Consider the following 25,612-nt stretch of genomic DNA (forward strand, 5'->3'; position numbering starts at 1 on the left):
TGCTCATTTTTATGTCACACAGGCCCATTGAATTTGGATGCAATGGCCAATTGACTCGCAAAATTATTTAGAATGATTATATTAATCTAAAAGTTTCTCTTCCTATATTTTAGCAAATCTGGGCTTAGTGCTTTATTTTGTGTCGATCTTACCTCCAAGCCTACCCCCACTCCGAAATCTGTAGGTGCCATAGTACCCTGCAGCTGTTATAAATGGCCGACGAGGGCGCCCTACCGTCAGGTGGATTATGGCTGTCTTCATGTGTACGTACGTACGTCTGTGCGCGATGCGGACGGCCGGGTAGGCCTAGTATTAGTCACGCCTACCACTTTGCAGGTTCGAGATGGCGGGTTCGCTCAAAAAGCTTTTTCTCGGGTTTGACTTCAGCACTCAGCAGGTTTGTAAGATATTAAAAGACAGAATTCTTCGCCCGTGTTCAAGGATTAGTTTTGGACTAATTTCCGAATACTCCGCCACTCATAGGCCTAGTCTATGCTACAGTCTCAGTTCTAAAACTGGCCCTTCGACCTCCTCAGTGGTCAATATTAATGCCCCTTGACTTACGACGGTCAAGCCATGGAGATAGGAAAAGGTCAAACCCTACGAAACACAGTCTCTGATCATATTCGTCAAGGTCCAAAATGTTTAGCTTGCACTTGCCCCATTATAAAATATTTTAAATCGAAAAAGGAGTGATCTTGAAAACAAACCATATCACGCAAGTGACTGTAATTTCAGCCAACGTTGGAGATTCTATCTGATTAGGGCAATAGACCCCCTGTGTATGATGTCACGTTAGAAGGCATTTATTCTTCCTCCAGGCTCGAGTAAACCTTTTGTGCATTCATTATACAAAACACGTCCTCTGGGAGGGCGCTCCATGCAGGCCGTCTAATTCTCTATAGGTCATTTGACATGTTTGGAAAATGGCAGTCAAGCCCATTTTGGGCAAAATTAGTGGTCTGTAGCTCAAAACTGTCGGTCAAACAGGGTTAAAACTTGAAATTTTAGCCTTCTGGCCAAACTTAACCGATGAATAAACAAAAATCGACCAAGAAAAAAAACTACAAGGAAAACACTCAAGGGGCCGGGGAGGGGGTCAAGTTTAAAATTCCGTTCCTGGAGTTGGAGAGATATGATTTGACATAGAATGACCCCACTCAAAGGGTGAAGCTGCTTGGAGTTGAATCAAGGCTCCTGAAGGCATTATTATTTCCCAATGTACCAGGCCTACCATGAAAATGTACTGCCATAATTTAAATAAACTTTGAACTCTTTCAGATCAAAGCTATTGCAATCAATGATGCACTGCATGTTGTGCAGGAATTCTCAGTTCAGTTCGACAATGACCTCCCAGATTTCAGGTTAGTGTTTAATTACAGTCACGTTTAGTGGAGGTACTTTAAATGTCGTGCTACAAATGCATCCTGACTTCACTGCAACATTAAAGGGGAGGGGGGAACATGTCCCCCCCTCACAAATTTCCTGTGCCCCTGGTGCCTCCCAACTGAAAAAAATGGAGGAATGGATATTGAACAAGGCTAACAAAAACACTGTTACTATACCTCGTGATTCAGGGCAGGCTTTGCATTGCGACCACCATCTCTGGAATGGACAGGTCCCTTTGTGCCGTTCTTATCCATTGAGAACAGTTTATTGTTGCAACGCGTCTCTTATGTAACTAAGCAAAAGCTTGCCCCGAATCACGAGGTTTAGCAACAGTGGTTTTAGTATGGAGAATTCAAGCTGTTATGTTCACGTGAATTTAAAGAACTCAGTGTACCGGATTTTACATGCTTCTAAGTATTACAGACATGTTGAAATATCTGTTGCAAAGGTCTTCTGTAACCACCTCTCTGTGGCGTCAGAAGGTGCCACCAGAAGGCATTACTAAGGGTGAGAAAAATTTTGAAACAGATCTTTATGTCATCAACAAACCAAGTATTAATAAAGATGAATGAAGAAATTGGCTTGGACGGGATTTGAAACTGTGACCCCCTGGAATTGGAAGAAACACCAACATAGACCTGGATAGAGCACTGACAGGGTGTTCCAGAGGTCGCAGGCTCAAATTCCATTTCAGTGAATTTCAGTGTTAATCTGGATATAAGTTTTTGTTAAGAGAGTCAGGAACCAGACACCAAATTGGATATTTTGGGAAGCACATGATGACAGTTGCCTTTTTTTTTATAATGGTTCAGTCATCATTGCTAAGTGCATTTTACTGAGTTGTTCAATCTTGCGGATCTTTTTTTTTACATCAGCTAATAACTGAAAAGTATTTTTCATTTTCACAGAACTCAAGGAGGTGTGCACATCCAGGCCGACCGCCTGACCATCACCTCTCCCACTATTATGTGGGTCAAGGCACTAGACTTGCTCCTTGACCGCATGAAAGCTGCAGGTTTCAACTTTTCCCAGGTCGTTGCACTGTCAGGGACGGGCCAGGTAAGCACTCTAACTTGGTTGTGAAATTTTGCAGGAGAGAGTTTTACTTAATTTTTTCATAAGAATTTGGACAGTAAGTGTGCCCTTACCCAACCAACATGTTTTAAGCAGTAAATGACCTTGGCTGTTGGAGAGCTTATAAAATTCACATGCTTTAACACTCAAGTGAAACTTGAACAGATGACAGACAAAAGTTAACATTAAGTTTTACATTAATGCACTCTGATGATGCACTCTGACGGTAATGATGAAGGATATTGATCTTGGTCATTTCTCACTTGTTTAAATTACCAATTATGATCCACCATTTCAAAACCAGGCTTAAAGCTTCTTGACTGTTAAGTGTATCTTGAAAAAGATACCAGTAGCATATACAAACTAACAATGCAGATTCCACAGCTCTCACTACTTTTATTACCAAAGCCTTCTACAACCAAAATGTTGCTCTGTTGATCACCTTCAAGTATGAAAAAATTAACAGCGTGGAAAAAGGAATTGTCAATCATTAAGATTACCTAAAATCAGCTTCAGTTGGCAATAGTTGGTCACAATTATTAAGGGTGGCCGTCTTCAAGTATATACCTAAATGTAAGAGTAGCTTACTTGTAATGTTGAGGCTGTTTAAATCTTGTACATGTATTATGCATTTTTTGTCAGCAACATGGCAGTGTCTATTGGAAGACTGGTGCCTCCGCAACACTGGGTAATCTACAATCCAACCAATTCCTGCACGAACAACTCAAGGTGAGCTAGCATGCATGTAGTTAAGCTATCCTGGTGAAAGTGCATTAAATTTGACTCAAATTATGTACATGTAGGTAATGCACTAAAAAGTAAGTCATGTTGGGAAACAGTTTTTTTTAATTGCCTTCTTCATTGAAGCCCTGATTATTAGTGTATAAAACATGTTTCTTCTCAGCACATTGCAGATAGCAAACCACAGAAAAAAATGGGTATATAATTGATAAATGAATCACGAATTGTTTTCATATCTTAAAACCGTTTTTGTTCTGTTTGTATTAACTATTTCCCTGCTGCAAGAATTCTTTGCTTGGGTTAAAAAGAAAAAGCTTTTTCACATTCTTTGCCTTTTTTTTGGTAACTTCTGACAATCTTCACAAGTTCAGCAGAAAGTTCCCGCATGGTGTACTGTGTTGGTTCACACAGCTGATGCCGTGCTATGACCTCCTCTGTTTCAGAACAGCTTTGCCGTGAATGACTCCCCTGTGTGGATGGATTCTAGCACCACAGTACAGTGCCGCAACCTGGAAGGGATGATGGGAGGTCCGCAGCGTGTGGCCGACATCACAGGGTCTAGGGCATACGAGGTGATTGCCGTCACTTAAAAGGCTCTGTGATCAACATGGGTTGAAATCAATTTTGTTGGAAGGGATAGAATGCAATAGAACTGTGGGCTTGCATTAGTCCCGGAGCAATTTTGAAAGTATCTTGAAAATATCACAGGAAAAGATTAAACGTAAAAGAAATAGATATATGTATTCATAATTACTTTTGTTTATCATTAAATTTCACCGTGCATAAACATGACTTTAAATGTAACAAGGATAGTAAAACTTGTGAACTTTAAAAAGTGCACCATGAAGTCTGCCAACCCCTAAAGACACTAATTGACTTGAGACTCCAAAGCAGTTCAGAAATGTTTGGGTTTTTCTGTATTTTCACCAGCGCTTCACTGGAAACCAGATTGCAAAAATCTACCAACATAATCAAGCAGTGTATCATGCCTGCGAGGTAGGTGTTGAAATCAAAATTGAAACCAAACTTTTAAGCCTGTGGCTGCGTCTTGTAATTGCCTGCAATTGGATTACCTGTGAAAATTGACATGCTTTGGGTTTACAGTCTTGGGTTACAATCTTGCCTGCTGTCAGATTTGTAAACTTTCAGATGCTGTTGAGAACCTTCCCTGACTTTCATTCTTTGAAATGATTTTTCCTTCACAGAGAATCTCTTTGGTTAGTAGTTTTGCAGCCACTTTGTTCCTTGGCAGCTATGCACCAATAGACTACAGCGATGGTAAGAGCTTGGCTGATGGAAGACAAAAACTTAAAGGATCCAGGAAATGAATTTTTCTTAGAATCACTTTTTGTGTATCTCTACTCTTCTTCCATATATGAAGACTGTTTGACATCTTTTTTGAGTTACGTGAACTGAACGGTGCACTTTTTCAAACGTTAAAAATTGACCAAGCATTTCTGGACAAGTGAGGGTGCTTTTGCTTTGATGTAAATCCAAGAAGACATGGTTCAGGTTGCATGTTTTCATGTTCAAATTGTGAACCCCAAATTTCCTATCTGGGAACATTTCTATGAAAAGGATTTTTGCTGGATCATTGCCATATACTTACACAGCAGTAAATTGCCAAAGAAAATAAAATCTGCCATAGCAGTGGTTAAAAAAATCTAGAAATTTTCTGTTTACAAATCAGTGCAACATTGAAATTTAGGCCGTGTCTGAAACGGGCTTCCGGAGCTACAACTATGTCTATTGTCTACGCGTCTCGACGCATTTCCAATGGAGTGGAGACCTAGACCTAGCTCTAGACAAGATATTTGGATGCAGCCTTAGTGCCTTGGATGACTTCACAGTTCTGATCATGAATATGCAAATAGCATTAGCATAGAAACAAAAAAAAATCAAAATATGGGTTAAAATTGCAAAACAAAAATTTAAAATGAGGTTACTAGAAACCCAAAGATGCAATTTCAAGGGTTTTAGTAATATTTATAAGAATATTTTTATTTCCTGGTTCCTTTAAATCTGTAGATGAGATTTACAGTATTTGTAAGAGTATAGGGTAATTCCAGAAATTAGGATCTTTTTTTGTGTCCCAGTCACATCTGGCATATGATTTTGCAAGTTCAGAACACATTTTCTAATTTTCAGTAGTGATGAATTTATGTAAATTACCTTCCACACAAATAGTAATAGTCTGAAATCAATCCCGATGATATTTTCATGTCAAACAACAAAGGTCAGATGTAACAGGGACACAAAAAAGTATTTCCTCCATGCCTTGCAGTTCTGCACCTGTGTTCTATCCATATTTGCCTATTTCATGTATTCACATTGCTTTGGTCCGGCATCTCAGATGTTGAATTTTCCCGATTTCATTGTCAGTTTTGCTAGAAGTTCTATAAATGCTGTAACTCCATGAGGTCCTGAAGGGATGGAGTTGTTTTAACATACTACATGTAGAAAGAGGGTATCAGTCTCCACACTGTCAACCCACATTCTGGCCACCGTGGCTCTCCTCAAAGCATCAGGCAAGGTTTGTCATTTGCGTTTCTCTTATTTTCCTCTCAGGGTCAGGGATGAACCTCCTTGATATAAGAAGTAAGGGCTGGTGTCCACAAGCCCTGGACGCCTGCGCACCGAACCTAGCTAATCTCCTGGGTCCACCTGTGCCATCTTCAACAAATCTTGTAAGCGCTCTTGTGTGCTTGTTTGTAAAATTCCACTTTCATCAGATCACCGTAACCATGATTGCAGGCATTCATGACTTTCTTCCAGCTTCTCTCTTGTTGTTATAAAGTAGTTTCATGTATGACCAGATTTTAAAAATTTCAAAGGGCCAGAATTATCAATGTTTAATGTTTAATGCATCTGTGCATATAAATCTCACATTTCAACCTTCACAAACCTTTTCGTTTTATTTTAAAGGGTGGAATATCTTCTTACTTTGTTGACCGATATGGCTTCTCTGCTGAGTGTCAGGTGGTGGCATTCACAGGAGACAATCCAGGTAGGGTACTGTCTTCAAAAAAATGCACTTCCAGTCTTTGAAATTTTGAAACATATCCTCGTCACAAATTAAGCACATAATTCTAGGACAATTGGAGGGCCTTGGGAAGGGAGCGTAAAGATGAGGGTTTAAGTTTGCCTTAGATTTTACTTTCTTTAAGACATTCCTTGTATTCTTTACCTTTTTAGTAATTACAAATAACAGCGTTCAAAACTCAGATTATAATTTCTTTTATTGTCTAACCATTAGGGCTGTGTCAAATATCCAAATAACCGAATATTCAATCGATTATCGAATATTTAAATATTATTTTCTGAATTTGAATATTTGAATGCAAAATTCACAAAAGGAAGGGAAAATTGTCTTTTGTTTTAAATGAGAAAAACTGTACAATGGAGGCTTGTTTCAAACAGATTCAAATGAAAAGCAACAGAAATCTTACGATTCAAAAAGTAAATGATTTATTAAACAATTTAAAAGGAATAGAAATTATCAACAGGGCAGAAAGTCTTGTTCATCTCTTGCTAAATCATGGCTGGAGATACTCCTAGATGTGAGAAGCTATTATATTGATTATAATGTAGAATTGTGTGTGTTACTGCTACTGATTTTGTATATGGTTTGTTCATCAACAATCTGGCGGTCAGAATGACTAATATTCAGCTGTTCCATGTAATTGAAGGTCGAATATTCAAATAGTGAATTATTCCACTTGACTCTGCTCTACCAACTATATTGAGCAATTTTATTAAAATGTTCTTTTCTATAAATCACTTTAGTTTCACCTGCTGTTATTTTTTTGGGGGGGGGGCAATGGAGTTGGGGAATTACTGAATGCTTTCATTTTTTGAAGGCTTGTATCTTTCATAGTCACTTCTAAGGCATTATGGTACTTTCCCTCTTTTTCCAGCATCGCTGGCTGGAATGGCTTTGAAGGAAGGAGATATTGCTGTAAGTTTTGTTTTACAGTGTAGAAGCCAGTTCATTCTTGGTGAGAAAATTCACAGAAATGTGACATTGATGTTTGAATGGTGATATTTTGCAAATGTGGAACACATTTTAACTCTAGCGGATTTTGCTGTGAATGTCTTCCTCACTTCAAATTTACTTCACTTTCATGTTTGCCATAAGTATGAACTGATTGAGTGCTTCAGTCAAGTGTCTTAAACCTTTCAGTTGTAATTGCTAGCAAGATCATTCTAGAATTTGAGAGAGGTGAATTGAGTTTTTTCCTCATTTGATTTCATAGTAGGTGCTCCTCTATGAACAGAAAAAATCAGTAACTTTCTTTCTTCAGACCTGGTGGAAGAATTGCATTCGTCATAATTGTAAATGATATAATAAATTCGATCGAGCACTCCATTGTTGCGTAAAAGTATGAACAAAGTTGCTGTACACGTAATGGCATTTGTGCTTGAGTTGCAGGTAAGTCTGGGGACCAGTGACACCTTATTCCTGTGGCTGAAAGCACCACGCCCTGCCCTGGAGGGCCACATTTTTGTCAACCCCGTCGATGTGCAGGCATACATGGCTTTACTTTGGTAAGTGGATTCCTTGCCATCAGGCTACTGCTGTTGTGTCATTTTGCTTTAGTGCACCTGTTGCTCTGGTTTTACTATTGCAGCAACCATTCTACTTACTCCACTTATGCCACATTTTATCGCGTAAGTTGCGCAACACATTAAGACCAATGTCACAAAAGTCCGCGACTTATGCAACAAATTATGGCGGAACTTACGTGGTCATTTTAGGTGGCTTATGTGGCACCAAACAAAGCAAAATTGAATGATTTTATTAGTTTATTGTGTTTGGTTAAGCCTCATCATTGCTGAACTTAACAAGGCTTATACGAGAAACGTACAAATTTGTTGTAGAAGGTAATGAAAAACTTGTTTGGCTGTGAGAGAACTGCGAGATTTGCTGTCCAGTTCTGACGAAGGAGTGAGTAAGTGGAGGTGATTCTGTAACTGTTTGATGACTGTTGTTACATTGGAAAGGAACAGCCGTCGTAAAAGCTGTTTTTGTCCTCATCCTAGAAATTTAATATCATTAAAATGTCGCGCTGCTACTCAACTATTCATGAAGTCGAACGTATGTTGTGCAGCTATGGCAGAAATTTGTGGCACAACGTTTTTGCATGGTTCAAAGTTATGCCACATTTCGTGAAATTGGCTGCTGGTAATGGTGTAACTTTTACTGTTGCTTTTTGTGTGGGTTTTTTTTTCAACCATAACCCTAACATATAAAATCAGCATGTTAGACATTAAATCTATTAATCGTCTCTGGCTTGATGATACATGAAATGTGCATGGGCAACAAAGATGGACAAAATATGCATTTTTGGGTTTGAGGTGCACTGTTAAAACTTTCGTTTTGTTACAAAATAGTCATTTAAAAAACTGTTTTAGAACGTTTAAATATTTTTCAACAATATCATTCAGATGAAATTCTGTTCATCTGATGATGTTGCTATCTGCAGTGTAGCTATGTGTCCTTAGAAGTGAGTTCAGTCATGTCAATGGATATTTGTGGCTGGCATGTTTGGTTGTAGTATGTCCTAGCTTTAATATACTGACCTCTATGTTCGTGTGAAAGCAGGACAAACTTAAAACGAGAAGATATGACGCTTTTGAACTGCAGTAGCAAAGTTTCCTGTCTTTGAAGTGTTTGCTTCATTTCTTGCAGCTTTAAAAATGGCTCTCTAACCCGCGAGCGAATCCGCAATGAGTGTAGCATGGGATCGTGGGAAACTTTCAATCGTCTCCTTGAGTCCACTCCACCTGGCAATAATGGCAATATAGGTGAGCATCATAGCTTACAAGATGGAGATTGTTTTGGTACTATTAAGTGTAGTATACCTGTGGTTTTTTGGCGAGCTGCGAAGCAAATGTGTGCCTATGTAATAACGATTTCTGTCTTCTGTCCGTCCGTCCGTCGGGCGGGCGAGCGGGCCGTCCGGCAGTCCTCAAATGTTAAAGTTTTTTCTTGTTGGTACATAGGTGTTACAATGTGCCATTGAGTGCTTGTTGTTTCCTCTTGGAATATAATAGTCTCATATGGCATTTATGCTTTGAAGCATAGATTATGAATTTAATGAAAAAATTCTATAAGTTGAATGTTAATGTTTTGGGTTGTATTGTGTACTTACCCTGTAGTTCATACATGTATACATACCTACATGTGTACATGTATACATTTCCACTGAGCACTCCTGTAATGTACGTGTACATGTATAGACGGTGTTTAGATACATACCGGTACATTGTACAAATGTACAAGTACACTGTATGTGGGAAAAATGTAACGGATGGGGGGCCTAGTGAACAAAATGCCATTGCATTTTCATTAGCCCTAACAGTCCCAAATCCTCTGATTTCAATATGATTTTACATACATCCTCGGGGTTAGGGTTAATTGACCCCTCCAACTGAAAAGGCACATTTATTTCCAAATACAGGAGAGACAGCAGCCTGATGCAAAACACAGGCGATTGACAATGCAGTGCACCACCATGAGGTTGCTGGGACAAGGCCTTATCCCAGTGCATTGCGGGGAAATGGTTGGCAAAATTCTATTAGCTGTTTGGCTGCGTTGTGTGTATATTGTGGGGGGGAGGTTATGAATGTTTCTCTTGGTTGAAGATTAGACAGTGTTTTTGTGCATTGGTGTTAATTAATCAAGATGGTGTTTTTTGTGAGGCAGGAGTCGTGATCAATTTAAACTTTCCTCATGTTGTCCTCTGACATTCGTCAAATGCAATCGCGGTGAGTCAGCCATGTTTTTGTCAACCATAAACTTGGGAAATGGCCTCTCTCTAGTAACCTCTTTCTTGAATGCTACAGAAAAGTTCAAATCATTAAAATGGCCAGAGAATGCAGAGACACACTACGCAGCTTGATGTTGCATTTTCAGGTATTTACTTTGATGTGCAAGAGATTACCCCATCAGCAGTTGGCGTCTACCGTTACAATGCCAACAACGACCAAGTGGAAGGTTTCCAACCAGCCGTGGAAGTCCGAGCCTTGTTGGAGTCTCAGTTTCTGGCCAAGAGACTCCATGCCGAGAACCTCGGCTATCTTGTTGGTAAGGATGACTGTTGCTTATTGTGCAGTGAACTGGCAAATTTTTTTGTTTTGTTTTGCCATTGGGAAAATGTTGACAAGTGTACAGGCTCCTATGGGCTTCGCATGCAGGTGCAACTTGTTCCATGAAAATTTTGCTTCTGAGCTTTGAATGCTCAAAAATAAACAGTCTTGCTGAGCAAAAGCATTAAGAAGCATTTGACCTAGCCTCTTCAACTTCAACAGCAGATGACACATGTTAGGCCATCTTTTAATTGTGAATATTCCTTCCAGACAGACCGTAAAGAGAGCTTGTCGCAATTAATACGGAATACATGTATCTTAATTTATTCCTTTCATTTCTGTCAAAATCTCACTAGGTCCAGTGCAAGGTATGTGAAATTCAAGTTACTGTTACCGTTGCTTTTATTTCATGTGTTCTTTGTGCTGTGTTGTGATCATGAAGGGCACGGAAATGAGTGGATCTTGTTTTTGTTAACTGAGACAGTTTAACCTTGTCAGATGCTGGTGTATTAAGTTTGGTTTCAAGACATGCCAATCCCCCTTCCTGGGGCAATCTAATGTCACTTTGCCTGTGTGTGTAGGACGGAAATTTTTCCAACCCAGATCAACATTTACATGTATGTTAGCAATTAATGTATTTACCCTTTCTGTGACAGTTATGGATTGTGGATAGATTTTGGAGTAGTTACACATACCTTGCTGTGACCTACCCACTCACAGTAACACAAAATGTGAGCATCCCAAGTTAATGTGTGATGTTGTAAATGGTATAGAGGCACTTTCATTTTGCATGTCAATTCAGTTGTAGTGAGCTTACAGCGCTTGTTTCAATGGCTGTGTTTTTAGAGCAAGGATCCCGGGTTTTAGCCACTGGCGGTGCATCGTCCAACAGGGCCATCCTTCAGGTGCTGTCTGACATCTTTGGGGCTCCAGTGTACGTCCTGGATGTTGCCAACTCAGCTTGCCTAGGATGTGCATACCGAGCTAAACATGGTATTAGAGAAATCCAATCAGTCCAGGAAATACTGCAGACATTACGCTTGTATTATGTAATCTCTGCCCAGGTATTGTTAATGGCAGCACTTGTATGTGGGTAATTCCAGAAATCAGGGGCCCATTTTTTTTGGGTCTCCCTGTCACATCTGACATATGATTTTGTAAGTTCAGAACACTTTTTCTAATTTCCAAAAGTGATGAATTAATGCTAGTTACCTGCCAAACAAATAGCAGTAGTTTGAAATCAATTCCGGTGATATTCCCATGCCAAATAACAAAGGTCTGATGTAACAGGGACACCAAAATGTCACACTTTGGAGCCCTAACTTCTAGAATTACCCTTGTCCCGAATGCATTCAACAAGAACCTTATGATAGGACCCATTTAAGTCAAAGGTTCCAAGGTGCATTTACAGTCCACTATATACCATTTGTGCATTATGATTGTTTGATTTTTTCAAAATCTAAAGATGGGTGCTGAACAACTGAATCTGATGATGTTTTAGCCCAGTAATACTGTATGTTCTGAGAAAAACAATATTCTAGGATCTCAATTTCTAATCAAAATTTTTTAATTCATGTATTGAATTGTGTCAGAATTCAGTGTCCATTCTCATCCGGCCAGCTGTAGCTGTGCAATGTTGCACACTGAACCAATTAATTATGTTACTTGCCTGCGCGTGTGCTTGCCCTTATTAGAAACAAAAGGCAATTTCTTGAGATGCATCATTGAATATGACCTTTTTTTGTTATTCTCTTCAAAATGACAGCTTTCTGGAAAGAATGATTTCACAAGGAGTTTAGTCCCATAACCATCTTTAAACCAATTACTTGTATGGTTTTAACAATAACTTTGTCACTTTACTTCTGGGGTAGCTGCAAATGATGGACTGTATCGGTAAGAGTGAACAGTAGGGCACCAAAAGTTAATGCTTAGCACTGGAGTAGGGCAAGGAGTGCAGCACAGAATTAGGGTTGAACACTCGCTTGTCCACCACAGATAGCCCAGCTATGGTGTGATGTTCGTAAATGCTCAAGTTCTCTTTGTTGGGACGTGCTGATATCCCGAACACTGCTTAGCCTGAGATATCGTGGAACAAGATCAGAAGCTAAGAAACATTACCCAGGGTAGATATATGTGTGTGTTGGATCTTTTCATACAGAGGTGAAAGGCTTGAAAAAAATCAGCAGAAAAAACCCTTTCTCTGGTGGATCTGCCTGCATTGAGTGAAAATAACCTGTGGCTGTCAAGTCATTACTGACTCTTTTGGGTGAAGGTTATTGGAGCTTAAAACTGCAATGCTCCTGTACATTTCTGTTATACTTAACATTACTGTACTTTTAGGAGAAAAATTGTTGCCAGTATGTTGGATTCTGTTTAGTAGGCAGTTTGATATTTGAAAAAGTACATGATTATGGTGGAGCAAGTTTAATAGGATAGGAGTGACAATTCAGGTTGTTTATCACAAAAAATTCAGTTATTCTGGGGTTGCTAAGGCTCTCAAAGTAACACTTAAGAAAGGGGATATGGTGATTGTCTTCAAAAGTTTCTAGCGCCGTCAAGCTTTTGAACTTTTTGTCCAATCAATAGATCCCATCAATGTATCAAAACTATAATGACAAGACATCTTCCTTGCACAGCCATACAAAGACCCATTCTTATGTGTAAAGTAATTATTGCTGTCAGCTATGGTAGAGCATGGGTTGACCATGCTGAACCTATTATTATAGAAAATCAAACTGCGTGTAGTATTTTTGGAGGTTAAAACTCTAAAAGAGACAGGCTCTCCCCCTACCTTTTTTCTGATGTTGTAGCAGTACTATTTTTTCACATGCTGAGCCTTTAGCAGTTTTTCAGTAATATCTTGTAGTCATTTTGACTCCTATTTTGTGTAAATCAACCAAATTGTTCTCATACACTGCCCTTTTCAGAGACACAACAGCCAAAAATGTATACATACCCACTGGTGTGCTTGATGCATGTTTGATAATGTGTTCCCTTTGAACTTCAAACAACAACTTTTGTATTCGATGAAAGGTTTTTTATTTGTTTTCCATATTACAATTTAAAACCAGTGGTTTGTCGTCACATTCCCTTTCATACAAATTTTTCTGGCCTGCCAGTTTTGGATGAGATGATTTTGTTGATGATGGTATTTTTGCTCTTAGGTTTCCATGGTGATAAAGTTGTATCATTTGAAGATGTTGTTCATGCATCGCCAGCAGAGTACAAGTTAGCAGCCATGCCTAATCCAGGTGCCAAAGAGGTGAGTAAACTATATTGGCCATTCAATTCACTGCTTTAATGCAATGCAACGATAATAAGGTACTTGACTATTACGCCTGAAGCACCCTTGAGGAAATGCTCTTAACACCTGTCAAAGCCGATTTGAGTGGAGCTTTCCATCTGTCACCTAACAAAATGATTCTTTCCACTACACAAATGTGGAACGTCATTTGTTCCATACAGTGCCTCAGGAAATCCTTGTGTCACCTAAATGAGTCCTTGCATACTCAGAAAGTTTCTGAAGTTTCTCGTGACTGAGCACCGGAACCTTCATTTCTTAGCAGAACAAAGTTTCTGTTTTTGCAGCATGAGCAGGATAGTGAGTGTAGATGAGGAATACAGTGATGTTTGATCAGTGATCCCCCAATCAGATGACAGGGATTTATTCAGGCATTGTGCAATAAGGGAATAAATGTGTGCTTGGCTGGTCTTAAATGTGTGCTTAAGACTGGCTCAGGAGACTGGACGCGACTAATGCCCCAGCCGCAGGAGAGGGCATTATCAGCGTTCAGTCTCCTGGGCCTGTCTTACCGGCAAAGCACATATGTATTCCCATTCATACGTGTAAATACCTTTTTAGTCAGAGAGTCAAAAGAAGTCAATGTATGATGGATTATCAATGATTTTGTTCCAGAACTTTACTTTCGTTTTCCCCAATGCAAATTTTCCATTTGGCGTGCACGTGTGATGTGTATGCACACAGACACTTGACCAATCAAGGTTTGATTAAACTGTCTTGTATCCAGGTGCCAGTGAATGATTTACACGGTGGGCATTATCATTTCTCAGCGGGCACTATCAAATCTTAATACATGGTCAATATGCACATTGTTGAATAGGCAGACTGTCTGAGGAATTTATGAATGATGATTTTTGCACGTGCTGAATGTCCGATTTGACTTTACAAAAGTAGCGAAGTATTGTGCTCTGCCTCAACTTGATGGACAGACTATCAAGTGACTGATGCTCTTTGCAATCAAAGCAGTATGAAATTTCGGAACGATGTCAAGAGAAGGCTCTTTAGCTTGATTTGTTATTGTCACTGATTGTGAATTTTTTTGAGTGCAATGGTAAGAATCATTTCATGAGATAACAGATGAAATGTTCAATTTCAAGGGGCAAAGCCGAGTGGAATGGAACATTTTATGTGTCTGTGAAATTATATGTACCATTGCACAAATGTGAAATGTTTATTATTTGTTTTATACAACACTTGCAGAAATCCTCTTCTATTAGGAAAGAAGTTGGTTCCACTCACATATGAACATCTGTCATTTGTGTGCGATTACCACGCACTTGGTAGTATTATGCCATGTTAGACTGGCTTCCGTCCCAACATTATTTTCCTCTGCCTTACTGAGGAAGAGATATATGAAATGGGAGGGGGAAGGGGGCGGAACCAGTCAAGTGAAATGAAGTTCTGTAGGGTCTGCCCTTTTGATGTCACGGTTGTGTTTTTTCTATAAGTAGCGAAAACTATGGCTGGCCGTCGGTACAAAAGTAAAAAAATAATTCACAAAGTATTAAAAAGCCCATTCAGCTTTCAGAATACTAGATAATAATACCCGTACTAATACTGTAGACACTAAATGAAAATTCAACACTATTTAAACTTAATGGGACAAATGGTCATTTTGAACGAATTTAAAGTAAAATAAAAAACCAAACAAAAGGTGCTATTTCTGCAGACTTTGGCCACCCATACAAGTTGTAGGCAAAGGGAGAGTGGTCTTTTCAACAGGGACCTTTGAATAGCATGAATAATTCAGTGGCATGTGATTAACAACCCCCAAATAAGATGATGGGGATGTATTCAGGGAATGTATAAAGTTTGCCATTAAAGCTATATTGGTGAAAAAATGCTTTGTCAGATTTAGGTACTGTTTGGTTTGCTTTGCAGGTCTATGACAACCTTTTGGTGAGGTACAAACTATTGGAAGAGAGGATCACTCAACATTAATTTTTAGTTTGCTGAGACTGTCTGTGATTGACACTGTGCCAAAAATAATTCTAAATTGCTCTTCATTACACTGTACACAGTCTTCTCAGATACCTGTATTTGGTCATAAGCAGCTGAGCAGACTTTAATTCAGGGGTTTTGTTTATTTTCTTCTACTGATGATCCCATTCCAGGCAAAAATCTTTTATTTTTGAGTCTTGACAAGGCCCTGGTATGCACAGGGCTGATAACATTGAATAATGTTGTACACTGCCACTTTTTTATTTTGGAAATTATTAAAATATGGAATTGCTGTACTCTGGGTTTTTTGTCCATTTTTGATCTGGTTTGAATTATGTGGTCAAATTGTCACAAGAATGCAGATGGTACAAACCTTTTTAAAGTCACTTGCCTCCAAATTCCCTGACAAGTATTTCCCAAACTTTCTAAGGCTTCTCTTGCTGGTGGCTTCGTTAAAATATTTTATCCAAGGCTTGTTTGCATTTTGTGGGGTATAGACTCATCTTTTGTCTTGTATTCCAAGGATTTTCATGTTATAATGTTGCAATAAATACAGTGTGCTTAAAATTGGAGGAATAGATCTCTTGGAGTGTATTGATGAGGTGTGAGAAAGGAACCAAGTGTATATCTGGACAGAGTTTCATCTGGCAATAGCGAAGATTGATTACATGTAACTGTAACAATCCTCAATCCTCCGTTTTCAGTATGATTTTACATACACCGTAGGGGGTTAGGGGTAATCCATGAGGTGCATGAAAAACTGTATATTAATCAGAGGATCGAGTACTGACAGGGTTGCAAAATTGCCTGTCTTCTTTTTTTGGCCAGATTTTTCAAGTTCATTCATGGCTGGGTCTGAATTATTTGCCTTTGCTTGGAATAACGTGGTGCTCCAGTATGCATTTTTTCAGAAATCTGTTTCCATTTTAAGCAGTATTTTGTCAATAAAATTTAGATTTATTTGCAAGAATTACAGAGTTAAATATAAAGAGGGTAAGGGGTTGTAAATTTCGTGTAAGTAAAAGCTACCGGTACCTGTCTGAAACAATTTTGGCCTGTCCTTGAGACAGGTAAACATGTACATGTACACTTGTTTACAGTCACACATACATGTACATTGAGATACTGCATCTTGAACGTGAGTTTGTGAAATATTTATATTTATACAGAAGTGCATAATGCATCACTCAAATTTCACTAGAGAAAAAGATCTGCATGGAAATGGATGTAAACCTCACTCACAGAGATCAGCTACTCAAATTAGTGAAGCATGCAGTAGAAGCTTGATGTCAGATGGAGAAGCATGTACCGGTATGCCAGTATGCGTCTCACTCATTTTGGGGGGCATTTATTGATACCTTCAACTGTCAGCCATTGTAAATGTTGGAATCAGAAGTTGAGTTATTTTTCCTCTGAAAATGATGAAGAATGAAATGTGAAATAAAGAGAAAATAGTAAAAACAACCTTTACTGGAAAGAACTGCCGATCAGGGCTGTAATTGATACTTGAAATTTCCATCACCACTACGTAAATGTGACTTCTTGTTTCTACTACTAAAGTGGCTATCCATAAGGTAGTCTAAAAATATCTGTGAATTGTTTATTCCAAAACCTAAACAGCTCATGAGGAAATTGAAGACCAAAAAAGTGAGATCATCAATCCTTTCTGGCAGTCGTTAAACATATCGTGTGGAACGAAGCGATTTATGTGCAGTTTATGTACTACTGCCCTATTGTTTAGATTTTATCTAGAGTATTGCTTTTAGAAACAGGCTTCAAAATGCAGAATTTGGAAACCTTGATAATTCTAGTGCTCCCTTTATGGATAATTTGGATATGTTTAATTTATCACACAATCATTTACTGATGTATTCACAAAAATATTCGTACATATAATTCCCTGAAAAATGAATGTGTATTATTGAATATGCATGTATTGAAAGTGATGAATAAGTGTTTTGTTTAATTTAAAACTACTGTTCAGCTACATTTGGTTGGATTACATGTGTGAAATGCAGTTGCTTGTTTGTTTCACAACCTCAGAATTAGAATCATTGTGACGTCATAAATACATCCGATATTGATAAGCACAAAACAAATTGGTGCTAAATGTACATTTTGTAATAAGATTCTGTAATAATGATTATAAATTCTGGACAATCCAAGGCTATGGTTTGTTGCTGATTTATGGTGGGATTTCAAAGTTTTGTTCACGCATGGTGACATTATATTTTAGTGTTTAGACTCACTGACATTATTGAAGAAAAGCTTATCGGTGAGACTGAATAACATGACCCCTATGATGTTGGAAAAAAGCCATGGTTTAAAAATTGATACAGTCGAGCCTTCAATGCCAATTTATTCTGAAAGAAGCTATGTTCAGAAGTCTGTGAAGGGTCCCTCTCTTTATGAGATTGCTTATAATTATATATAAGGATTATGATGAACACAGGTTGAATGGATCAAGCTACGTGTAAGGAACAAGTAGGGACTTCATGATGAAAACTAAGACTTTGTTGAGAGATGAGATAATGGCTTTTCCTTGTGAATGACAGCATGTGGATAGGGAATGACCAAGCACAGTCCTATGCAAACACACTGATGTTAAAAGATGCACTCAGGTAAGTGAGTAACTTAGTCCTTTCAGCTGTTTTGTTCTGTGAAAAAGTCATTACTGAGGACTTTATATAGCATAAACGGATGTTTATTTTAATGTATAATGTATGAGGGATAATGATCAGTGTCTTTAAAATCTCACTACTGTTGGAGACAGAGGGAACCTATTATGGCCTTTCCCTAAAATTGTATATAGATATACCCAGAGTTATTTTTTTCTAGGTTCAATTTTTCTTGATACAGGTTTGCAATTTTATCATTTATGTCTGTTCTGCATATATGCAGCATTATCCAACTCTTCTAAGAACTAACTTCATTGTAGGCGCCCCCCAAAAAAGTTGTACAAATTGTAATAGTCAAAAGAGATGAATGATCAAATACATTTATTGTCAGAGATTTGAAGATCTTGAGAAGAAACTTGGGTTTTCCTCCCTCAATCTTGCCATTTCAGACAGTGTCAAATGTCAGGATCCATTTGCAGAAAGTTGTATACACCCTCCTGAGAGAATCTCTCATTAATGCTTCCAGTCCTAGACGTACGTTGACTCACTCACAGATTTTGAGGCCAGGATCAGAATTCACTACAGTATGAAAGAAGGAGTGCTCTCAATAAGCTTGTGTGCAGTGGCATGTTTCCTTGAACTAATACAGGAAACTCACCACTGCATGACAACACCAACACCCCAAATATAAACTGTGAACTTAAAGAGAAGTATCGCATTTCACTTTTTTTTTACCGGTGTCGTCTGTCTTGACCTTTCCATCCATTCAGAAATCACACTGGATTTCTTTGGCGGCCGTAAACAAGATGCAGACTTGATCCAGAATTACAAGGACCATGATCAAGTCTCTCTGTATATAGCTGAGTTTCTGTTGAATTCTATGTGATCCAAACCCCCCTGCGTTCACTCCCCTTTGACAATGAAGAACCTATTGTGAGTTTGCATTGTCTCGTCTCACTTTACCACCACCAGTCTTTATCAGCTATTGATCGCCCCACAGTTGTCCTTGGCGTTATCATATAACATTTGGGAATCACATGTCAACTTCCCATTCTTGGGAAAAAAAAAAAGAAGAAGAGAACAAACTGGACTGGCAAATCGTTAGCCATGCCCTACTTGCACAGGATGTTGAACAAAGGCATATTGAACACTATTAATTGTATGGTTGGGTGAAAGCAGCACTCGTGTACCCCGGAAACTTTATCGATCTGTGTGGTAGCTGACTGGTACAGGAGATGTATTGATATTGATGTACATTTTTTTAATTTCTTCAGAATTAAGCCTGGTGGCATGAAAATGTCAGCATCACATTTTCTCTGTCTTCTGGGGCTGATGGAATTACACTTACATGCTACTTGTATACCGTTGACCCCTTTGAGTGCCTTCAGCCATCTTGCTAAATTACAGTAAGTGCAGATACATGTACCACCATGCATGTACTGAAGACTTCTTTGGAAAATCAAAACATAATTTGCTCAAGTACATGCACCGTGAAGACATTGTTGACTATGGACACTGGAATTAAACTTGCACTTTCAGTAATGATGTATTTGGTATCAAACAAAGCTTTTAAAATTGAAATACTGGTACTGGACTGAACCATTTCTCTTTTTCCACTTTAAAGAGGTTAGAATGTACATGTACACAGCTAAATTTAAATGCTTTCTCATGCGCAAAGTGTTGAAGCTTTGTAAATATAGCCTTCAGCATTGACTCTTCCATGAATTGCACAGTTATTCTCTTGGAATGGATGCTGACCCATTTTCAGGGAATTTAATTTGAAATCCACTCTACCATACTAATAAAATAATGCCAAGTCTTCAAGCTTTGCGCAGGCACGCTGTTGTCACCTGTCTGATGACTGCATGGTTAGATATTTACCCGTATTCCAATGTATTCCGCTGTTACTGTTTGCGCATTTCGGATGGTTTGGAATTCAACAGCCAATTTCATTATACGTACAGTCTTCTAGTACGTACTCCCCTTTGAAAACCAGTGCAACAAACCAAACTGTTTTCTCTATGACTAACATCAAAATTGGCAAATAATGTTTTGTGATCTCCAGTGTTAGATAAACAAACTATAAATTTATTGCCGTCATGTATAAAGTGACAAATTGCACTGCAAACAGCAAGCTCAACATTGTTGCCCTGGGAACCAGATGTGCATCATGCTCACCAGTTATATTTATTTATTAAACTGCAATTGGCTAAGAATAAAATCGTGATTTTTACAGGTACCAACTGAATTCACGATCAAGACAGCATCTGGAAAAGCCAGGCCACTGTAAATTTTGATTTGGAATCAAACCATAGATTCAACTTTGCCAGACGGAAGGGTGCAAGATTGCCTGGACTGAGTCTGCGGGAGAAAACGAAAGATAGCATTGAACACCGGTGACTGTTGTGGGATTTAAACTGAAGACCCTTCTCTGGAATTCTCTCAAACTGTTGATGAAGGCATCGTGTACATTGGGTGTGTCAAGACTGTCAAAGGATAAAAGGGGATTGGAACTGGCATCAAACCCACACCTCATATATAGAGGCCTTATAGAGGCCTGTTGCACTGACGACTTGTTCGTTCCCTCGTCAGACTTTCCCAAGCTGATTTGTGAAAAGTAATTGACAGCAAGCAGTTGGAAGGATTTGAACCTGCATTCTCTTCTGTGGATGATCATGAATCTTCCTGATGAGAACACGAGAAGATTGAAAATGGATATAATATCGGGTAAGTTGCTCTGTTTTTGTTTGGCAGCTTTTCATGGGTCAGGTCACTGTGCAGATAGTCGTAAATAACATCTGTGACCAAGCAATGTCTGTTTTCCTCCCTTGCCCCCTTTGTAATCCCATCCCTGCCCTTGTCTACCGTAATGCAGATTTTCCCTTTTTCCCTTTCATATATAATTTCCACTACCATTCTTCTACCAGCTCCTCATATTCTGGCATTTTATCCAGCCAACTTTCCCCTCGCACTGTTCCAATAATTTGCATAGTTGACCTCAGTGCCTGGATCATGACTGACCAAGTATTCCTCACCCATGTGCATGCACATGTATGTGGGGCCATGTTTCTCTATTCAACAAGCAGCACAGTCATACAGTGCCAGTTACATAATTGGTGTTAAGCCATCTTTTCTGTGATACGTGACATGTATCTGATGCATTGATCGACTGTAACGGAGAACTGTGTGGCATCTTCATCCACACTCCAGTGCCTCTCAACCAAGCTTATCATGTTGTCAAGCAGGTAGCAAAGTACAATGTACCGACAGCATCAGTCTTCTTTACATGTTCATGTATTTGTTGAAGCTCCTGCAGTACAGGTCTACGTGGTCTTACCAGGATTGAGCACATGTGGATTTAACATTATGGATTGCCTGTAGACATTGGTATGTTGTAACCGAGTGGGATTAGTGGAGGGATGAGTGTCTCGAGTTCAAGCTACTTAGTATATTGGTTTTTCTTGGGCAGAGGGAGATTTGGCAAAGATCCTGTCAAGTTGAGTAGACTGCAAAAGCCGAGTGCAGAGAAGTGAAAAACAAGTTTGACGAAGGCACTTTGACAAGCATGTGCCAGTGTACACAGGATGCTTGTAAATATGTGAGGGGGTGCAAATAGTCTCTCATGACTTCCTTGGTTGGATCCATTTAGTCCTGCAAAGAATTTTTGGCAGTAATTACGTGTAGTTGAGGGTTGGAACATTGACTTTAGCTTGTCTTGTGGCCTGCTAGATCTGCAGCTGTTCGGCATGAATGGTTTGAAGAACTGTAAGATTTTGTGGGAGAAATGCAGTTCTTACATGTTTCCTCAGATGGAACATGGGCCTATTATTCAAAGACACCAGTCTCTGTGTTGCATGGTAAGTTTAATATAACTGTTACTCAAAGTGTTACATGTAACTACATGTACAGGAAAATATTTTATTTTCTTTAAAAATTGAAATCTCTCAGAATCAATCATTTGATATGTAGGTAGTTGTTCATATTACTGCTTATACAACATTTGTTTTGGCCAGTTGTCTTGAAGTAAAGTTACGGTATGTTCATTTGGTGTACCTGCAAGCACGGACCCCCCCTGAGAAAAAGAAAAGAAACCAATAAGGTAAAAAAGTGAGGAAAATGATAGAAACTAACTAACGTAATTTAAAAATAACTCCATCCTGCAGATTCTTAGTATTATAAATAGGAGACTAAAGTCCTCAAAAATAAGACATTGAAAAAAATCTCCCACCTGACCCCTCTGGAAAAATTCCTGGACCTGTGTTGGGTCTTGAATTAATTGGAATGTGCATTTGGTACAGTAAGTATTACATACAGATTCCAACAATCATGAAGAGGTCTTTAATTCCCTCAATATGTCGTCAACTTCTAATTCAGCATGTCCAAAGTGCACCTTGGAATTTCCAATTTCAAGTCCCAAAATCTTCACTGCTTTTTTTCTTATTCTTTGGTAAATTGATATCGCTGGAAACATTCTGGAACAATGTTGCCCACTGAACTGAATATATGAGTCTGAAAGCTGATCCAGTGTGGAGCATGGAGCAATTAAATTGGTTCAGCCAGTCAGTCTTGTTATGCCCAGAAACTGTTGTTGCCATGGTAACTCCTGCAGTGACAATGGGATTATTCTTGCTGACCCTCCTTCCTGTGTGACAAGTGGGTGAAGTAGTCCTGACCTGCATGTATAAAAACACTCCAGGTCTGGTTACCCAAAGCATGGGGCATGACAGAGAAAGGCACAGGCCCATGCTTCATGGACTTAGCACTTTGACTAGGTTGGTCGTAATATTTGCCGGTGTTTCTGTGAAAGTCAGTGTTTGTTCTGTGGGCAAGCCAAGGGATCTTGCTATTCATCAGTGATGACACGGTGTGAACCCTTGACACCTGAAGGAATAAAGAAATTGTGGAAACCATTCATGTTGGTAAGTTACATGTATCTTCAATTTCAGCAGCTAAGTAGTGAAACTGTAATACTGTAGTCCCACAAATGTTCACGATGCCCCTCAGCTAAAGAAAAGCACAATCCTTATTCACACTGGTATCTAGCAGATTTATTCAAATATACATCTGTATTTCATTATTATGAAGGAGAATAGCTTGTACATGTAAGCATTTTGAAGGGTTTTAGAATTCTTCAGTCCAAGTGCCTCATCCTTTGTTGTTATAACACGGTCATAGATGGTGAATTTTATTGGTTGCAAACTGATCATGTGATATGGTACAAATGTGTATGTACCATCATTCATGCATCGCTCACACTTATGATGTTGCTCGGCCACAAAAAAATGATAGATAATGGTGATCTTTCCCACAGTTGATGTTTCGTGTCTGATGCATTGCAATTTCGTAATTTTTAGTACGAGGGTGGAAAGCCGTGGTAGTACTATTATTGTAGGAGATGTTCACTGTGTGTGGGGGACATTGAAGCACTCTGTCTGTTCGCATACATGTACATGTGCTACTCTTTTCATTCTGACCATGATGGAGACCTGTGAGTTATTAAACTTCTGTTTCTGCACTGAGCTACATGTATGCATGTGGAACCTGTATGCTCTGATGACTGTTTCTGCTGTGATTGCCATTGCTGTTTATATGAAACCCTCATGTCATTGTCTCTTTTTGTCTGCTCTTCAATCTTGTCGATACTTTTCAACGGACTTTGGTGTGAATGACTTGAAATTTAACCAGTCAACAAAAACCCCAGTGCTTTATGAATATCAAATTTCTCTGTTAAACAAATGTGATAAATCCTAGATTTCTCCCCTTCCCCAAAAAACAAAAACATAAGTCAACAAAGGATATCACAATAAATAATTTTTCTTGAAATTAAATATCTAATTTACTGTTCACCTGTTGCAATTTGTAAAAATGTTTTAATTTACCGGTATCTTGCGTAAGATTGTTCGAGTGAAATCTATGACCATGGTACCGGTGTAACATGCATAACAAAACAATCGTTGCCTACAGTGACAGGGTCCATGGGTTTTGTACACCCTCAGGGGCAAATGTTACCCTTGGTTTCGCCTCTTGTGCCATTTGCCCCCTAAAACACGTACAAAACACCATGGAACCCTACACCGCAGGTAACAGTTGTTAAGTGTACGGCAGCAACATATGACATTGAAGGGATGGAAAGACAGGTGGATGTTTGTGTTTCAAACTGATCCATAAAATCATTGACCTCGCTGTCAGAGTGTATTACATGTATACATGTACATACATATGTACACATCTATGCACTAGATCTTGCTTGCTTTGTTTAACAACTTTCATGGATTGAATTCTGCTGCTGGTTCCTTTAGTTAATGGTGAAATTTGTTCTTAAAAAGGCTCTTGACTGTAAACTCATTAATACTGCAAAGGAACAGGACCCTTTTAATTGTTAATATTCACAGTTTAAAATTCCTTGATTAGTTGTTTATTGTGTGAATCTATACATGTACCAGTACCTACATTTTGTGTAGTGTCTTTTTTTAATGACATGACTAATGCTGAAAATTAACATAAATTAGCTGAAGAAATGTGAACTGTAAATACAAATGTGCAGAAATGTTCTACTTTTAAGCATATAAATTGCTTCAAAAACAGATTATGCTATGGTATTAACTACAGTGAGGAATTTACACACTCCTGCATTTTGTCAACCGGGGTGCTCTGAGTGTTCATGTACATTTATATAAATAAACACTTTTTATACGAAGGTCATGAAGGTGTCCCAATCTATATTGACCACAGGACACCACAAAGCAAGATCTTAGGGAGAGAAACTGCTATAAAGGTACCGGTGCAATGTGCGAAGACTTTACAAACCCCCTTTGCAATAAAAACCCTGTTTTTACCACAGTATGTTACCAATTACCAAAGACTTTTATATTATAATTTAAGTTGTCACACTGATTGATTGACTATGAAAATAAATGCCGAGTGGGATAACAGTTTTTCCCATTATTATGTATAATACAGCATATTTAATTGTTACATGTATATGGTACATTGTACATCTAAACTAAATATTTCATGTTTCTTCCAGTTATGCCATAAAAATTTTAATTGCTACGTGTACATTGTAATTGACTGTGCCTAGATCCATGAAACATTAAGCTGAAATATTCACCGTGCTATCATTGAATTGAATGTCATTTACTGCAGCATTTACTGCAGCAAAACCTTGAATGCCTTCGGGAACTATTAAGAATTTTATGGACGTGTTCCATTATGTATGTTGAAACCAAACATGTTACTGGATCCCACCCAGGTTCAAATGAATAAGTTTAAACCCTTCTTAGAAATAAAGAACAAAAGCTGCAACTTTGAAAAAATAATGTATGGTAAGTATTGGTGGAAAGGAAGACAAATTGGTTATTTGTTCTCACATACTAATTTGGATGAAGTATTTGTTTTTTACTTATTTCATTTTCTATGTTTGAAAAGGGGTTGGCTTGGCATTGTCAGCATCTTT

The 25,612-nt window shown here is 38.6% G+C and overlaps 2 protein-coding genes across 8 annotated transcripts in view; both read left to right on the forward strand.

Moving 5' to 3' along the window:
• The first annotated feature begins 231 nt into the window (after window positions 1–231).
• Window positions 232–16,110, forward strand: LOC147798395 (xylulose kinase-like). 2 transcript variants are annotated; one of them, XM_087139855.1, is made up of 16 exons: window positions 232–397; window positions 1,282–1,364; window positions 2,298–2,448; window positions 3,106–3,192; window positions 3,648–3,776; window positions 4,135–4,200; window positions 4,410–4,482; window positions 5,773–5,891; window positions 6,130–6,211; window positions 7,122–7,162; window positions 7,637–7,752; window positions 8,897–9,012; window positions 10,124–10,294; window positions 11,143–11,289; window positions 13,461–13,558; window positions 15,479–16,110. In XM_087139855.1, the coding sequence occupies exons 1-16, from the start codon at window positions 344–346 to the stop codon at window positions 15,536–15,538; spliced, it is 1,593 nt and encodes a 530-aa protein (XP_086995981.1). In that variant the 5' UTR covers window positions 232–343; the 3' UTR covers window positions 15,539–16,110. The 2 variants fall into 2 exon arrangements, with proteins under 2 accessions (XP_086995981.1, XP_086995982.1); XM_087139856.1 differs by lacking the exons at window positions 232–397; window positions 1,282–1,364 and having other exon boundaries at window positions 2,307–2,448; window positions 3,653–3,776.
• A 1,933-nt stretch (window positions 16,111–18,043) lies between these two features.
• LOC110984174 (uncharacterized) overlaps window positions 18,044–25,612 on the forward strand; it is a 43,659-nt gene continuing 36,090 nt past the window's right edge. For 2 of the 6 annotated variants that reach the window (XM_087139853.1, XM_087139854.1), the window contains exons 1-2: window positions 19,375–19,562; window positions 20,393–20,883. The gene's annotated coding sequence lies outside the window, so the exon portion shown is untranslated. Of the gene's footprint in view, window positions 18,160–19,374; window positions 19,563–20,392; window positions 20,884–21,267; window positions 21,544–21,576; window positions 22,014–22,539; window positions 23,076–25,612 lie in introns of those variants that run through there. The other 4 variants (XM_087139848.1, XM_087139851.1, XM_087139852.1 and 1 more) reach the window with 4 other exon arrangements.

The sequence above is a fragment of the Acanthaster planci genome, linkage group LG08 (assembly GCF_054643075.1).
Source record: "Acanthaster planci isolate LZ-2023a linkage group LG08, COTS_SCS, whole genome shotgun sequence".
Lineage (NCBI taxonomy): Eukaryota > Metazoa > Echinodermata > Asteroidea > Valvatida > Acanthasteridae > Acanthaster > Acanthaster planci.

Coding starts and splice junctions, on each gene's coding strand:
- LOC147798395 (XM_087139855.1), top strand. CDS start 344: ATGGCGGGTTCGCTCAAAAAGCTTTTTCTCGGGTTTGACTTCAGCACT. Junction 398..1,281: donor TTGACTTCAGCACTCAGCAG/GTTTGTAAGATA, acceptor GAACTCTTTCAG/ATCAAAGCTATTGCAATCAA. Junction 13,559..15,478: donor CTAATCCAGGTGCCAAAGAG/GTGAGTAAACTA, acceptor TTTGCTTTGCAG/GTCTATGACAACCTTTTGGT.